The sequence below is a fragment of the Eubalaena glacialis genome, chromosome 7 (genome assembly GCF_028564815.1).
Source record: "Eubalaena glacialis isolate mEubGla1 chromosome 7, mEubGla1.1.hap2.+ XY, whole genome shotgun sequence".
Lineage (NCBI taxonomy): Eukaryota > Metazoa > Chordata > Mammalia > Artiodactyla > Balaenidae > Eubalaena > Eubalaena glacialis.
The window spans coordinates 38,201,630-38,216,351 of NC_083722.1; the positions used below are offsets into that span (position 1 = coordinate 38,201,630).

Here is a 14,722-nt window from a genome sequence, read left to right on the forward strand (position 1 = left end):
TGCTGTAGTTTGATTTTAAATATTGTATGAGGTTCTAACAGCCATTTGGATCTCTGAACCATTTCAAGTAGTATTGCAGGACTGATATTCAAGTTTTCATATCATTTTAGGTTTTTGGATCTCTAGTAGACTTCTCCCATCCAAGAGTAGGTTTGACTTTAAAAAAGCAGTACCAAAGAAAGAAGTAAGTGATGTCGATTAGCATGTCTGAGTGAGGGGGAAGCCCCTGTAGATTAACCAAGTGGATGTGCTGAGAGACCTGACCCATTCCCTGAATTTGGAAGAGATATACCTGCATGTCATCACAGGCCCAGAGGCAAAGTGTGTTGTGGTGTTTGTTTTCTTAATTGGGTAGTTTCTTGATTGAAAAGGGGATTATAGCTTAACTGTTCATCCTTATCACTCTACATATTTTGGAAATGGTGATGGAATGGCCAAACAAGGTTCTGTTCCCCAGGCCTTCCCCATGTTCAGCCTCTTTCTCCATCTTTCTGTCTCTTTTCTCTCAAAAACAAAAAAGCAAAACCCATCAACAAACTATGTAAATGACTTTGTAACCTCCCAGAGATGGTTTTGGGGTATAGAGTACTATTCTGGGAAAATAGAAATACATTTCTTTCAGCCTGGACTGGCTGGACATAATTGGACCCACCTCTAGGAGCAAAGAATAAGACACTCAACCACTGACCTTCCAGAATTAGAATCCTGAAAATCCCTCCTTTCACCCAGGTCATGAGAGTGGTGGAAACGTATTATCGCTACTTTGAGAAGTAAAGAAGGTTGTGATTACACTTGGGAAGAGAGCTACACAGGCACAGTTCCTTGTTTCTGGATAAGTATATCAAATGTATGCCGAGGTGATCACACATGCAACGTATGCCAGTTTTCATAAAGGATGTGACCTCAAAGAGTAAAACTTGAACTGTTTCAGTTTCCAGTGATTCTGCCAGTTAGCCAGAGATGTAGAAATTCCTGACTCTGTGTAAAGGGAGCTTGTGTAAAAGGAATCCTGGTTGATCCCTTTGTCATATGAGTGTCCACACCCTCTCTGGAAAAGTACAGTTAGGACAAGTCTTGTGGAAGTGGGGTGTGCTAGGGCACAGATAGCTCATTTCAGTCACAGCTCAAATAGATCAAGGTGAAGGTAGGTTATGCAGAGAATGCAGGATGAGTTTGTAACTTAGATGGAGATTAATGAAGATAGGTTGTGGGACTGTGAGAGCTAATCAAGGGACAGGAGATATATAGCTTTGGTGGGAAGGGTAGGAGATTCCGGACTTTTTAGAGAAGGCTTGACGTTGGGAGTAGATAAGCCAACGAAAGAAGCCTTCCAACAAGTGCCCATGGGATGGGTTAGAAGTTTGGTACCCAGACTGGAAAGTGCGTGGCCCCCAAGGGTCCTAGCCCAGGGCTTCTCACTCTTTGCCACACTCAAGAATCACTGGGGAGCCTGCTAGAAAGCAGATCCGGATTCAGCATCCAGCTAGAGATTCTGCGTTTCTAACCAGCTCCCAGGAGATGGTGACTGCTGGTCCAGATACTACACTTTGAGTGGTGAGGGCCTAAAGGTTACGTTTGTCAACATGAAATCGGGGTGGGGAGTGGTTCCTAGAGCATGGAGCAATCAGGACAATAACCTTTTCTTCTGCCTCCTAGACCAGTAGTGGTCTTAGAAAACTGAAGGGATTCAAAGCTCTTGGCTTTGGCTGCTAAGATTGAGCTTTAAGAAACAATGCCCTTCCACCTTCCGTTGCCATTTAGTACACCACGGACATCAGACCATGTGTGACACTAAGATCCTGTGAGGGCACCAGAGTGGGTGAGATGGTATGGTTCAGTAGACATCACAGAAATTCAGGGGAGAGGTTATCAGCAATTACGACATTGAGGGTAAAGGGCTCTGGAACCAGACTGCCGGAGTTCAGAGCCCAGCTTCACCGCTTAGCAGCAGTGTGATGAACTATTAATAGTTTCTTAATCTCTCTGTGCCTTAGTTTCCTCAACTACAAAATGAGGATAATGGTCCTAACCTCATAAGGCTATTGTGAAGATTAAATGAGCCAGAGCAGGTGCTTAGAACAGGGACCAGCATTTAGGAAACAGCTGTCCTTATTACCGGCGGCCCTTGAAGCCACCACATACTTCTCCTGCCTTTTCACACCAACATTTCAGCAGCCTGACCTTGCACACCTCTCCCTCCCGCTGGGCTAACCTCTGAGAGCAAAAGCCCTTGTCTTATTCCCCTCTGGGAGTTCTGTTAGCACCTTATGCAATTCTTTGAGGTTATTGCTGAATAAATCAAATTAAAAATTGTTCTCTGTCAGGAAAAGATTGAGATCCATTTGCAGAAATAATAGCATTACCCCAAGTCTCCAAACCCAGGCTTTAGCTGGTATGGCAGCAAAGCCTTTCCACTAAGCCCTGTGGAAGTCCTCAGCTTGATTTATTTTTGGACTGTGTCTCCAGAATATGTCAAAATAGCTTTCCCTGCACAAGGAAAACGATTCCTACCCTCAGATCCTCGAGCCAATCTGAGCTGTCAGCGTGGCCCTTTCTGGCACTACATTCTTGCAACGTGTGGAGGAGGAAACATTGAAGAGCACATTTGTTTAAGTGGCAGAGTTTACTGCCTATGAAGCACTTCGTGGCCTCAGAGCCCTGTTGCCTGTAGGGTAGATTACTATTTTTCAGGTAAATATCTGATAGGGATCTTCCAGCAACATTTTTTTAACAGATAAAAGAGGGGAGAAAAACAACAAAAAAAAGAAGCAAAGTGTAGGGGAAGAAAACATGTTAGGGTCTCACTCTAAGGCTGGCTTGGTCTGATTTTGAAAAATGGGTCCTTATTTGTTCTTCCAAGTAGGTAAGCCATGATCCCTAACTGTCTGAAACCACAGATGGCCAGTTTTGGGTCAGGTTTGTGGACAGTGATGAGGCTTTTGTGTGACCTTGGGCGAGTCACTTTACCTCTGAAACTTGGTTTTCTCATTCATCAAGCGAAGATCAGAACAAGGCCCTTATTAGCCCTAAATTTCTGAATCTAGGTCATTCTAAGAAGATTCCTTCAGCTGCTGAATTTCCATTTAGAATGCTGTTTTGGAAATTTGCCACTAGAGGCCAGTGTGAATACAGTTTAGCCTTGCAGCTTCTTCAAAAGGCAGACGCCTACCGATGCCTTTTCATGATTCTAAGCCAGGCCTGGCACCCCTTGGGTGTGGAAAACCAGCAGCTGCTCAGACTGAGTGGGGCCAGAATTGAGACATCAGCCTGGCATTGAACAGGCCTGGGAAGGCTCTCTGTTGGCACAGGCCCGCCAGCCCTCTTTCCTGTCTACTGGACTAGATGGAGGAGAAGCCCCCCGTGCATGGTGAGGGTGGATGAGCCCCTGTGCCCGGGGCCTGGTTCTGTAGCATGCCTCATTGTAAAGAGCCAGCTCCCTCTTAGCCACTTAATATTGCACTTTACAGTTGAAGCCATTCATTCAGCAAGTAATCTTGGAGCCCCTCTTTTAGGCCCAGCAATAGCAAATATTTTCAGCGTCAACCAGAAGGAACCTTAGAGGACTTCCCTGGTGACGCAGTGGGTAAGAATCCGCCTGCCAGTGCAGGGGACACGGGTTCGAGCCCTGGTCTGGGAAGATCCCACATGACGCGGAGCAGCTAAGCCCGTGCGCCACAACTACTGAGCCCACGTGCCACAACTGCTGAAGCCCGTGCGCCTAGAGCCTGTGCTCAGCAGCAAGAGAAGCCACCGCAATGAGAAGCCCGCGCACCGCAACGAAGAGTAGCCCCCGCTCGCCACAACTAGAGAACGCCCGCGCGCAGCAACAAAGACCCAATGCAGCCAAAAATAAATAAATGAATAAATAAATTTATTAAAAAAAAAGAAGTTATTATTGCCCTTTCTCTGTTCCATGGTCTGTGGAAGCTTCTTATATGTATTTTTCTCTTAATCCCCAAAGCCATCCTCTGAGGTTGGCATTATTATGCCCATTTGCAGATGAGCAGACTGAAGACCAAAGACAAGTAGCACTGAGCCTTGTACAAAGTGAATGAATGTATGGAGTAACAGGCCCAGTGTTGCAGGGCTAGTAAAAGGCAGGTCTAGGACTTGAACTTGAGAACCTCTGATCCCAAGTTTAGTCCTTTTATCTCTACCTTTGACATACAGAGGAGGAAGATGAGGTGCAGAAAAAGAGAATGATCTGGTGGCGGGGCAGGCGTTAGGACCCAAAACTCCTGCCTTGCAGGCTATCCATCCTAGAGCATCCTCAGCCCAAGCTGGCTGGGAGGCTCCAGCCTTAGCCATCTCCAAGACCCTTCTAAGCAGAGCCTGCACTAGGCCTGCCAAGGCACAGCAGGAGGGGGAGAAGGAGGGAGGGAGGAAAGGAGCACAAATGACCCTAATCAGTGTGTTTATTGGATCATAACTGTATTAGCCTCACCACTCAGCTAATCTCATAGACTCACTTTCCTCTTTGTGAGGATCTGGCCACAGCTCCATTAAAAGCTGCTGGCCCGAGTACCTGTGAGGAAGCTCTTGTACAGCAGAGGTGGTGGGGAAGGAGGGAGAAAGCAATATTTCTACTTCCTCGTTATGCTGACGGGGAAAATGGCCATTTCACATTCACTGTATAAGGAAAGCCCCCAAGGAGAGGGAATCCAAGGTTCACAATTGTCTTTGGAAACATTCAGCTCTAAGAGAAAATGTTCCCTTTGTGCCTCCCCTTTTTGTAAGCATTTGTGATACTTTAAGAGAAAACAAGAGAAGGGAAGAAACTCATGTTTGGGGAACATACCACATGCCAGGTGCTTTACATGTATTATTCCATTTAATCCTCTGAAGGCCCGTAAACAAGACATCATAATATCCGTTTCATAGATGAATCCATTTCATGGATGAAGCTCCATGTCAGATGGCTGGGTCTTGGCAGAGCTGAGCTTCAGGCTTGGGGTCTGCTGTCTCCCTTGGTCATACCCGAAACTCCCACAGGAATGGTTTCCATACCATTCTCTGCCGCCTCCTCCCTCCAGCTCAGAAAATATGGAAGCTGGTTTTCGAGCCAGGTCATTGTGTAACCTTGGCAACTTCCTTGAGCCATAGTTCTTCCATCTATGGAATGAGAGGGCCAGACTTGGTTTCTCTGGTCTAAACCTGGGCAATTTTATGATGGTATTTTCTTGCAGCACATTCTCATCTAATTGGACTCTCATACTAATTTGGAGGGGATGGGCGTATGGGTATCATCATCCCCATTTTTTAAGCTAGGGGAACCTGAGAAGCAGAGATAGAATGAGGGGTTCAAGGTCATAACATGAATGGTTGGGATGGAGACAACCCAGCACTGCCTCTTGCCCCCAGGCAGGCGGGCAGGCGGCCTCTGAGAGGCTGTCAGCAGCAGCTCCCAAAGCCTGACACCTGAGCCTCACCCTGGCTCCTGATAGAATTATCAGAGAACTGGGGAACACATACTTCCTGTAATCAGGGCAACTTTTCTTAGCCAGGGGTGGACGAGGCAAGATGTGAAGTGTGTCTGATGAGCTCCTCTCTCAGTGCAGGGCCCAGAGTTAATAAAACTCAGGGAAATCACATCAGGCAGCTGGAGATGCAAGCAGACGGGTTCCAGGGGCAGGGCCACTGGGACTTCAGCTTCCACACAAAGCCAGGCTCGTGGCATTTTGTGCACGTTTCAGTTTTCTTCAGCAGCCAGGCAGGCAGATAGAAGCAGCTTGGCATGAAAATGAATTTAGAGCTTGGGAAAAAAAAAAAAGAATGTTTCACCCTTGGTGGCTTTTCAGACTGCCCAGTGCAGGTACAGCCAGGGGACATGCTAAGGAGCAGCAGTGTAGGGAAAATCTGAGGGCGGGGCGGGGTGAAATAGCCCCCCTCCCGACCCCATCAGCCTGAGGTGGGGAGGGGCACAGAGTCCTGAGGCCTAGGCAGACCCTCAAGCAACTGTGGCAGGGGAGCAATGGGAGGGATTTGGGGGAATAGACTCGATCAAGCCTTTCCAGTTGAAAGTCCAGCTGTTTCATCCCTCACCCAGGCCAATCAGGAAATCATCAAGTGTGTTGGTGGGAGGCTGGGACTTCAGGGAGGGACATAGGCTGCTTTTAAGCTTCTGAAGATTCAAATGCGAGGATTCATTCTCTAGTTCCCAAGATGCGCAAATAAGAGGAAATGGACTGATATCAAGTGGAGAGAGAGTTCAGGAGGCCCAAGAGCAGACTGGCTGACTGGGGGGTAATATATTCAAATGTAATTAAATCCAGCAAAAAGGAAGAGAGGGAGGCTGAGGCCTGGGAAAGGCTAGGCTGTGGAGGACCAAGATCCAAGACCAAGGCCTTCAGGGCACACCCCCTGCTAGGCAGGAGAAGAGAGAGGTATCTACCCAAGAGAAGTGTTTTGGAGGTTCAATGGAAGGAGAAACCTGGTGACCTTGGGTGAATCCAGGCCAGCTTCCTGGAAGAGATTGTACCTGAAAGAAGGGTAGAATGTGGGCCTGGTGGAGAGGAGATGGCAGGAAGAAGGCCGGGGCAACCATGTGGCTGGTCCTAGTTGGGTGTAAAAGGCTGATGGTGGGGGTGGGGAGATGGAGGTTCACATTGGCCCTTATCGCAAAAGGCCCAGAGATGGCACACTTGCATTTATAAATGAAGTCAAGGGGACCCATCCCTTCTTGAAGGAGCTGAGGTGAGAAAAGAAAAGATCTAGGAGTTGATTCTAATCTGAACTCCTGTTAGTTTTTACCTCCAGTTGCTTCTTATTGGCAAAACAACCTTGGGCCAATTTCTTTCTCTCTCTAGGACTCAGTCTTCAGATTTGTAAAATCGAAGGGAGTTGCATTATCTTAAAAGTCCTTTGTAGCACTAAGGTTTCCAATACCGCAACTAACAATACTGAGCTAAATACTGGGTTAAATGTGTGTGTGTGGCGGGGGGAGGGCGCATAGTGACACGCTGTGATGTCTATGCTGGACAGGGTAAAAAGTGGAAGGGACAAGGCTCTGAGCACAGATCACATGGTGCTGGACTAGGCCCCATGGACATGCGAGGGGCTGTGTTGCACTGAGTCACCTAGACAAGCCCTGAGTGAAGACTGGAACAAGAGAGCCTGGTGTCAAGCGAAGACAGGGGCTTTGGTCTCACACAGTCCTGGGTTTGCATCCTGTCTCTGCCACTTATCCGTGTGAGCTTGGGCAAGTTAAGGCCCATATTCTACAGATTCCTACAGCGTAACTCAAAACGAGTGCTCCAACTCCACTGGACAGAGCTTCTGAGGAGACTGGGTCTCCCTCATCTCTCTGCCCCTGGCAGTGAACTAGCCCAGCTCACTGCACAGAGGAGTAAAGTTTCATCAAACGAGACAATAGCATCATAGAGTTATTGTGAGGATTCAGTGTGTGATGGATGTTAAATTCTTATTGCTAAGCTTATTACATGGTAGGTTCTCAGTAAACAAAATAAATAGATAAGAATCCCTTCCCTTCTCCGTGCTACTGGTCAGGGATCGCAGAGATTCTCAATCTGATAGTTGTCAATTCAACAACTGAATTCGTAATAGATGCTCAATAAATGCTTGCTCAATAAATGGAAGGCTAGATGTGAGATGTATGTGGTAGTGAAGACTTGGGCCATGTTTGGGACTGCTAGGTGGAAGCCAGGGGTCCTCATGAAGGAGTCAGTGTTTCAGAGGGGAGAGATGAACTTTTCATGTAGTCATATGATCAGCTGAGCACCTATTATGTGCTAGGCACTGTCTTTGGAGCTGGGAGTGTAACCATGAACAAGGCAAAGTTCTTGCTTGCATAAAACTTGTATTCTAGTGGGGGAAACAGACAAGGATACTGCTCTGAGGAAAAAGAAAGGAGGGTCAGGGGGCTGAGAGTAACAAGGTACTGTGTTAGGCAGTGTGGCCAAGGAAAGCCCCCTGCAGGGGGGGCATTTGGGCAGAGACCTGGGGGACCCGGGACAAGTGTTCTAGGCTGAAGGAACAGCAGGTACAAAGGCCCTGAGACAGGGGCCTGCAGGGCCAATAAGGAGGCCAGTGTGGCTGGAGTGAGGGCTGTGAGTGGGAGAGAAAGATGAGATGAAGTCAGAGAGGTCACAGGCCTTTATGGTCACAGAGCCCATGGCCCATCAAGTCCTTTTACCACAGAGAGAGATGGAAGCCAGGGCAGGGTCTGAAGCAGAGGAGTGACACAACCCGACTCTGGTTTCAAGTGGATCCCCTGTATGGTGTGAAGATTCTAGTAGCTAGACTGTAAAGGCAGGGAGGCCTCCCTCACTTGGAAAAGCAGGAGAGGCTGGAAGGAGGAGCACAAGAGAAGTGAGAGAGGAAGCCCAGGGGTGGGAGTGGGGGGTGCAGGTGGGATCCTAGGGGCAGGAAAGGCTGCTGCACCAGCAGCTGGAAGGCCCTGGGGCTTCCCTTTGCCCAGATGACTGATCTAGCCATGCTGTGATGTGGGGAGAGGCAGAAAGGAGGGGCAGGATGGGGTTCCAGTTGGGATGGTGGGACATCTCCAGGAGGAATGGGGGCTGGAGGCGTGGAGAGCCCTGTGGCCAGCTGGTGCCTCTTCCTCCACCCCAACAGAACATGGCTGCTCCCCAGACCTTCTCAGGCAGGTCCGCACTGCACTTGGGTGCCTGACCTTGCTGTTATTAGTGGAGTTTCTTATCGAGGGAAGAGTCAGGTGACCTTGAGTCCTTTACTCCCCCTCTCTAAACTTTTTAGTGAAAGAAGGGGTTTAACCTAGATGGTCTCCAACCAAGCCCCTTCTAGCATTTCTATTAATGGATGGAATCAGACACTGCATCTCCCCTACCTCTCTACTGCCATGGTGGTTTCAGGTTCCTGTCATGCCCTCTGTCTTTCCATCTCCCCAGGGCTCCCACGTACAGTGGTGCAGGGCATTCACCTCACAAGGGCACCCAGCCAAGGGAGTAAGTGGAGGCTCAAATCAAGCCCATAGTCTGCTCCACAAGCCATGTGCCCTGGCTGGCTCAGGGTTGCATTTACCCAAAGTAAAGAAGGTCTTTTCCCAGCTTGTTCTGAGGTGCAGTATGGACAGCCCCCACTCCCCGGTCCCATGCTCACTCCATCTTCTGCTCCTCTGTGTTCCTTTTGTCTTACCATCCCCAGCCTCAAACAGGGCAGATCTGAGGGGAGCATTTACACGACAGGCCTGGGGGAGGGCGGAAGGCAGCAGCTGCCTCATCTGTGAGCTCTGCCTCCCAAGCCCTGTGGTGCTTTTCCTCTCCTTATCAATGCTGCGGGTTGCCTCTCGAAATTGCTCTGCCGTCATTAACACCGCGGATTAGGTCAGATGAGAGTGTGTTTGCAGTCTTGGATGGCAAAGGCAAAACGCTGATGCTGATTATTCCAGATCTTCTGGACATGGCCCATTCTGTGCTCACAGTTTGTAATCAGAGGGACAAGCATTGGTTACATGGTGCGGTGGGCAGAGCTGTGGTTGGCTCTAATCTGGCTGCCAGGCCCAGACAACACGTCTGCAGCACCTGATGGCCTGCTGGCTGGCTTGCCTGAATATCACAGGTGACCTCAGTTACTTGACACTATCATATCCCTCAAAGAAGAAATGACCTCTCCAGTGTCAACACCCATAGACTGCTTTTGAACCATCAGCAATTCATTTGCGCGAGGACTGTGAGCATTTTGCTCTGGGCCTGATCAGCAAGTTTTGTGTTCTGCGGTCACTGGTTAGCTATGTAGCTATGGGGTGTCTTTCAGACCACCCCTCCTTCAGTGTCCCCTTCTGAAAAGCCTCTGTGCCCAGAGGAGGCCAAGGCCCATGGCCCCTCACCTTCTGGCCTCATATTCTATCTCTGCCACTTTCATCCTGTGCTCCAGCCACACTAGGGTCCCCAAACACAGCTCTCTGGCCCTTAATCATGCTGGTCCCCTGCCAGGAGCACCTGTTCAGCCTTGTCTTCCAGGCAGAAGTTAGTTCATCATCCGTAGCAGCCACTGTCCTGTCTGTACCCTCACCTTTACCACTTCAGTGCACTCCAGCCCCACATCCAACTGTCAGCACCTGTACTTCTTTGCCTGATGCTTTCTCTGGCTTCTGGAACCTGCATTGCCACTTTGTGCTGGTCAGGCCAGAAGTGCCAGGGAATTAAAGCCCTCCAGAAGCGGCCCTCAGCCACTGAGCCAGTGACTGATGAAAGTTGGTGTATACATACCCCTGCTCCCTCACCCCTCTGGTGGGCTAAGTGTGAGGTGTGTTTTGTACGATCTCGTAGAGATCCTCAGTGGGAATGAGCCTTAGTTGCCCACAGTGATAACTGGTTTGATAAACCACCCTTATAGGCTGCCTTCCTTACCTCACCTCCACACTCCCCGCATAGCATTTCCTTAATCTCCCAAATAAACTGCTCACATTTAAATCTTTCTCTCGGGGTCTGCTTCTGAGGGAACCAAACAGACATCATCCATGTCCATCTCAGTGTCACCTCCTTTTTGCAGTTGCTCCTGACCCTCCCTTGTGCCCATTCCTGGGGTAGAGCTGTTGGTCACTCTTCTCTACTCTCTGGGCCCTTTATACCTACCTCAACAGCACTCCTCATGCTGCACTGTCATTTATTTTCTGCGTGTCCTGGGGTCCCCACTGGCCTGGAACTCTTTGGGGACAGATACTATGTCCTTTTCACCTCTTTATTCTCTGAGCCTAACACAGCACCTGGCACAGAGACGGTGCCCAATATAATTTTTTTTCCCCAAAGAGCCAGCAATGGAAATGCAATGACTAAGAGGGAATGGAGAGAAACAGACAAGTTCCAGAATTTTTCTAGAAAGAGAATCAGGGGCTGCTATGCCAGATGCTGTCACATTACAAGGTTACGTGGTAGAACTTCAGTCTCACCACTCACCTGCTTAATAACCTACAATGGTTCCCACTTGTTGTCCTCCTCAACTGGGCCTAATTTCATGGATGACTTTAAAGACCCTCCATCATCTGGCCCCATCCTAAGAGGCAGTCAAGACTTGTTCAGTCAGGCTTTGGTCTCAATGGCTGGGGTTCAAATTCTTACTCTGCCAGTTCCCAGCTGGGTGATCATGGGCAAGTTACTTAGCTTCCCTGGGATAATAATACCTCATGCCTGTACTTATTTGGAGAATTTATAATCATGCATAGTCCTTGTGAATATATTTGAAACCACTGAATTGTATACAAAGTGGTGGAATTTTGTAGTACGCAGATAATATCTTAACAAAAAAAAAATTAAGCATGGTGTCTGGCCCAGGATAGTCTCTTTGAAAACAGAATGGTGGTTATCACTGTTACCAAGGAAGTTTTCCAAGGGGCCCTAGCACCTGGCCAGGCACAGGCAGGTACTCTGTAAATACTGGTAGAATGAATGGATAACATATTCCACAAGTATGTCTGGAACATGTCTAGGACAGGTATGGGGTGGGGGGAGGGAACAGAGTCCAAGCCCAGTTTTGCATCCCTCAGAAAAGGAGGCCCAACTTATTATCCTGCAGAGAGGGTCTTAAGCCCAAACCAGAGAGTGGAGCCTTCCGACCCAGCAGGCCCCCACTCCGCTGGGCATCCAGTGCCTTTGTTCTTGTTGTCAGGTCCCAGGTTTTAGAACACAGTGCAGTCAATCCTGAGCCATGGGTAAAAGGAAAACACTTAACCCAGGCCGATGAATGTGTTCTTATTTATCTTTGACTCTGGCTGTATCTGATGTTCTGGGAATTGACTTCAAACAGAATCTCGAGGCGCCTGTTAAGGTCCAGCTGCCAGAGCCAGCCCCGCGGGGCGTGGCTTTTCCGGGGCCAGCCTCAGGCTCTAGGCCTCGCCAGGACCCCTCCCCGGGGCACAGAGGCGCGTCGCGTCCAAACGCCGGGCGGTGGGCGCGGAAGAGGTTTCAGCTCCGCAAGGGTGAGACTGAGGCTGAGGAGGGGTCGTGGGAGATTTCCTGGAGACGACCCTCTGTGCCAAGCCCTGGAGAGACGCCACAGTGCAGCAAACCCAGAAGGGCGAAACTGGGGCAGGGTGGGGCTGCAACGGGCCTGGCTGGGAGGGGGCCGCCTGAGAGGTGCCTCAACTCTCTCCTCGCTCCCACGGCTGGGATCAGAGCCCTGCACACAGCAGGCGCCTACTTGGTGCAGGTTGCAGAGAACCCCGGGGATCTCGGGCCACCCTCTATCTGGCTGGAGGAAGCTTCTAGACCTGGGGGCTGGTTAAGCCGTGTGGTCACGACGGGCCGGGGATGGGGAGGGCGCTGTCGCGTGGCTTAGGTGGCTGACTCCGCGTGGCCAGGCCCGGCGGGAACCAGAGGCGGTTGGGGGAGCGCCCATGCACCTACTCTGCCTAGGCCTAAGGACCCTCACTGGGAAACCGAGGCGGCCCCTCTGGGCACTGGGGTCGGCCCCACACGCTTCCCCAGGAGATGTGTAAGCTGTTTCTGGACTGAGACCTGCCCTCCGTTGGGGCGCACCCTCAGCAGAGATCCCCCCCCACCAAACCTCTGGTGGGGGGTTGCTGTCTCTTTTGCACAGGTCCCTCCCCACCCCCGCTCCGCATAGACCCTTCTCATACAGATGCCCCTTGGTTCACACATCCCTTTCCCTCCCCGGAGATGGAGACCCCTCAGGGAGGTGGGGAGCGGAGGGCGGGCGCAGACGGAGACGCGCACGGCCGAGACCATCTCTAGCTGTCACTCCCCAGGCTCCCAGCATCTGGAGCCGCGTCTCCACGCCCGCCACACGCACAGAGACTCACAGGCTCGCAAGGACACGCTCACACTAGCGCGCAGACCCCGCCCGCGGCCCCGCCCCGGCCCCTGCGGGCGCCCCCTCCGGCGCTCGCGGACCCGGCGCGCAGCCCGCCCCGGGTGGCGGGAGGCGGCGGCTTCGGGCAGATTTGATTTTCCCGCAGCCCGGGAGCCCCGGAGCCAGAGCCCGAGCCGAGGAGGTGGCGCTCGCAGCCGCGTCCCCAACCCCGCCGCGGAGACCCAGCGAGAGGCGCCGCAGCCCCTGCGCTCCGCGCTGCCTGAGTCCGGCCACCCCCGCAGCTCGCGCCCCATCCGGCCCCCCACACCCCTCTCCCTCTCCTGCACCCTTTCTGTCCCCGCCCCAAGCTCCCCACCCCTCTCCCGGTGCCCCCTCCACGACTCCGCGCGTCCCTCCCGGTGCCCTCTCCCCGCGCCCCTCCGCCTCTCCCGGCTGCGCCTCAGCTCCCTGTGCCCTTTGCGCCTCTCCGCTGGGCCCCCAGCCTCCTCGTCGCGTCACCCGCGCCCCCTCCTGTATCCTCGGCCCCCGCTCCCTCCGCCCCGCTTCCCTCTCTCACTTCCCACGCCCCCTCTTCGCTCTCCTCTCTCCTCCCTTTGCCGCCCAGCCCCGGCTCCGGAGTTGGGGGAGAGCCCAGGGTTTCGGTTGCTCCGGAGGAGGCGTGAATCGCGCAGGGATTTACTAATTTGGGGTGGGGGGCGCGGTGGGCTATGGAGCAGCCCGAGGACATGGCGTCGCTGAGCGAGTTCGACTCCTTGGCGGGCAGCATCCCGGCCACCAAGGTGGAGATCACCGTGTCCTGCAGGTGAGCCGCCCGCTGGTACCGGCCCCCCGCCCCGCCCCTGGCCCCGGAGCCCCTGCGCCCCTTTGGCTCCGACCGTCCACCTCCGTGCGCCCCCTTCCAGAGTGTCCTCTTCTCCAGGACGCCCCTTTGCCTGTCCGGCAAAAGCCCCTGCCCAGCCACGGGTGGCGACCGCGGATTGGGAAGCCAGGCTTAGGGTCGTATCCCAGAAAGTTTGCACTCTGGGCCGTTGTTGCGAGGAGAGAAGAAGACACAGGAACGGGGGTCCAGACGCCCGTGTGGGGAGAGGGATGTAGTGAAAGGACATAGCAGGGTCTTCACAGCAGTCTATTTCTGATCATCCCCTCCCCAAATCCAGAAGAGAGTGATTTGCCTCATCCCTCTCAGGCGTGCCCAACCTCTGCCTTCTGTGCCCTCCTTCCCTCTCTTCTCCCCCCTCCTTTGCCCCAACCAACACCCTCATCCTCTCCTCCCTTACCCACCCACCATTCTAGACCCCAGGATTTGAAAGCCTTTCTTCACCTCCAACGACAAAACTGACTCTCAGGAAAGGATCAGATTGACTCATTCATACTGAGATGTGGATAATTGATAACAACTTAAAGTTGCACCATTAAAAAAACAATAACTGGGGTACAAAATCTTAAGCCAAAGGACTAGAACAATGAGTGTGGAATTTTAAAGTCCAGCAGGGGAGGGGGAGGAGAGTTTTTGTGGGCTACCACCCCCAAATCCTCAGTCGTGTCACACAGGCTTTGGGAGTCACTTCTCCATCTAAGCTGGGTCTCCCCCAGGTTCTCCTATCTGAGAGGAAGGCTGCCCCAGGCAGTAAGGGATACAAGTGGGGAAGGGGGAATTTATCCCTAGTGCAGTCACCCTGTGGCTGGCCTAGGGTCACTGCCTTGCTGGGATTGTGAGGGGGCACTGTGGCCTACGCAGAGCCCACCTCTTGAGTTTCTGCTGGAAATGCCATTCCCCTGCCCCAAGTGACCAACAGCATTTCCGGGGTCCCGGGTGTGCACTTGTTCCAAATCGCCCAGGCCTCTCTTTGGTCAGACCTTTCACCCACCCTCATGGCACCCCAACCCTGTGTTCCCAAGTTGTGGCATTGGGGAGGTGTAGATGGAGCCAGGGGAACTGGGCTGGGATGTGAAAGAG

General features: G+C 51.9%; 1 protein-coding gene across 1 annotated transcript in view; it reads left to right on the forward strand.

Moving 5' to 3' along the window:
* The first annotated feature begins 13,410 nt into the window (after positions 1 to 13,410).
* The window catches only part of CPNE5 (copine 5), a 92,473-nt gene continuing 91,161 nt past the window's right edge, over positions 13,411 to 14,722 (forward strand). The window contains exon 1 of the mRNA XM_061195116.1: positions 13,411 to 13,567. Coding sequence (XP_061051099.1) covers positions 13,473 to 13,567 — 95 coding nt within the window. The 5' untranslated portion in view covers positions 13,411 to 13,472. The remainder of the gene's footprint in view (positions 13,568 to 14,722) is intronic.